Source organism: Gekko japonicus, unplaced genomic scaffold (assembly GCF_001447785.1).
Source record: "Gekko japonicus isolate JY-2015 unplaced genomic scaffold, Gekko_japonicus_V1.1 scaffold25, whole genome shotgun sequence".
NCBI lineage: Eukaryota > Metazoa > Chordata > Lepidosauria > Squamata > Gekkonidae > Gekko > Gekko japonicus.
Window position 1 is genome coordinate 1,501,278 of NW_015171502.1, and position 1,940 is coordinate 1,503,217.

At 59.0% G+C, this 1,940-nt stretch overlaps 1 protein-coding gene across 1 annotated transcript in view; it reads right to left on the minus strand.

Moving 5' to 3' along the window:
* Positions 1–1,846: 1,846 nt before the first annotated feature.
* The window catches only part of DCST2 (DC-STAMP domain containing 2), a 66,070-nt gene continuing 65,976 nt past the window's right edge, over positions 1,847–1,940 (minus strand). The window contains exon 16 of the mRNA XM_015419103.1: positions 1,847–1,935. Coding sequence (XP_015274589.1) covers positions 1,847–1,935 — 89 coding nt within the window. The remainder of the gene's footprint in view (positions 1,936–1,940) is intronic.

Here is a 1,940-nt window from a genome sequence, read left to right on the forward strand (position 1 = left end):
CGCCCGGTGCGCGCCCCACCTTCAGCGAAGCGCCTCGGGGGGGGGGGGGGGAAGAGGCCGTTCTGAACCAAAGTGGTCCCCAATGTGGGACAGGGGTGGGGCGGGAACAACCTAAGGAGACTGTGTGCGCTCAGGTTTGCGAAACAAGCAGTTATGTAGGGGTAGAATAGGGGGTCCCGACTTCCTGGGGGAAAAAGAGAGGAGGACTAAAATTTGGAGTGGCTGGCACCACGTAGGCCTCAGGCCCCTGTTCTTTTTTAGGTTCCGTCCTCCATTTTGGAAGGCCGGGATGGGGCAGGGGCGGGGGAGAAGAGACACCACCAGACTCTGTGGGGGGAAAAAGAGGTGGCGTCGAAAAAGGCTTGGGAGAGAGCCAGGACTCCTGGGTTCCGTGCCCACTTCCGGGTCGCGTCGCCCTCCTCCCGTTGGACGTTTGTGAAGCAGAAAAGGGGAAAGCGTTGGTGTGTGAAAAAAAAAGAGAACGAGGCTTCAGTTAAGCGGCCTTTTATTTTCCTTCCCCCTTTTGGACACGGCGGCTGTTTTTCGGGGCCCGTGCCAGGCTCGGAGACTTTGCCTGGCGCGGGGGCGGGGGCGTTCTCCCCACCCAGGGCAGTCCCTGTCCCGACCGACCGGAGGAACAGGCCGTGCCCGGCCGCTGCTGCACCTTGTTCCTTGGCACTGCCGAGGCGGATGGTGTGTCGGGCCAGGCCCGTGCCGCCCCCTGGTGGCTCTCTTGCACACTGCACTGGGCCGGAGCCGTCGCCGCCCCCCCCCACCATCCTCCGTTCACCCTATGGGGGTGGGGATCACTCGCCACAGGAGGGCTTCCATCCCGATGTCCTTGCGGCACCCACGGGTAGAGAGAGACAGACGTTTAGCACTTGTGTGTGTGTGGGGGGGGGAACGGGGGTCCGTCTCTTCCGAAATCATAGATTTATGCCTCCACAGTAAAAAAAAAAATTACACTTTGTATGGGGGGGGGCGGGTTAGGGTTGCACACAAATGCATCCCTCCCCCCCTTTACACCCTTCCTTCTTCCGAGCTTTAAATGCCCCCACGCCCTTATTCTCTACCACTTTATTGCACTAGAATATCCCAGTCGATGGGGGCGGACGGGGTGGGGGATCACCGATAGAGGGGTTGGGCTGGGTGGTGGGAGGTTTGGGGGGCATCGAGCCTGACTGTCCCCCTCCCCGCCTGTTTGCACATTCCTTGAGTTTCCAATTCCCCCACCCCTTTGGGAAAGGCAGAGTCGCTTTATTTGTCGTTATTGCGGGAGGGGTGAGGGAGGGGGAGAGGTGGTCACGGGTCAGAGAGGGGCCTCCTCGAGTATTAATTCAGAGTTTATCTATATTTAAGAAGATGATGTAATATATTATTTTTTTGCGCTCTGCTTTCCTCCGGACCATCCTCATCCTGTGCCCCCCCCTGCAGAAGCCGTGCCCTGGGGTCTCTCGCCACGGAGGAGGCGGGGGGGGGCGCGTGGTCTCGGGTGTCTTCCTTGGCTTCAAAGTGCCTGTATGTTTAAACTTGAATTTTTAGCTACTTGAAAGTCCGTAATTGCAGTGTAGGGCTCAGCCGGGCGGGTCTTTCCCCCAGCGGGTCTGGCCCAGCCTGGATTGTACTTCGTCCCCCCCCCCTTCCCTCTTGTCTTTCCTTCCCCCTCTCCACCTTCTTTAGAACTCCCCCTTCCCAGTCGCTGCTTCTCAGCTATTGAGAAAAATGTGCTTTTGGGGGGGGGGGGAATCTTTCTGCTCACTCTTCATGTCGGTCCTGCCCCCCCACCAGCAGCGTGGGGGGGCTAGATAAGATGCATTCCGGAGGAGAGGGGGGGCAGCTCCCCCTTTCACCCCCCTGCGTACTGTTTCTCCTGGTGACTTGTCCGTTGACGCTGCTTCACAATAAAATGGAAAGCAGGGAGTCTCTGGTGTCCGCCTGTG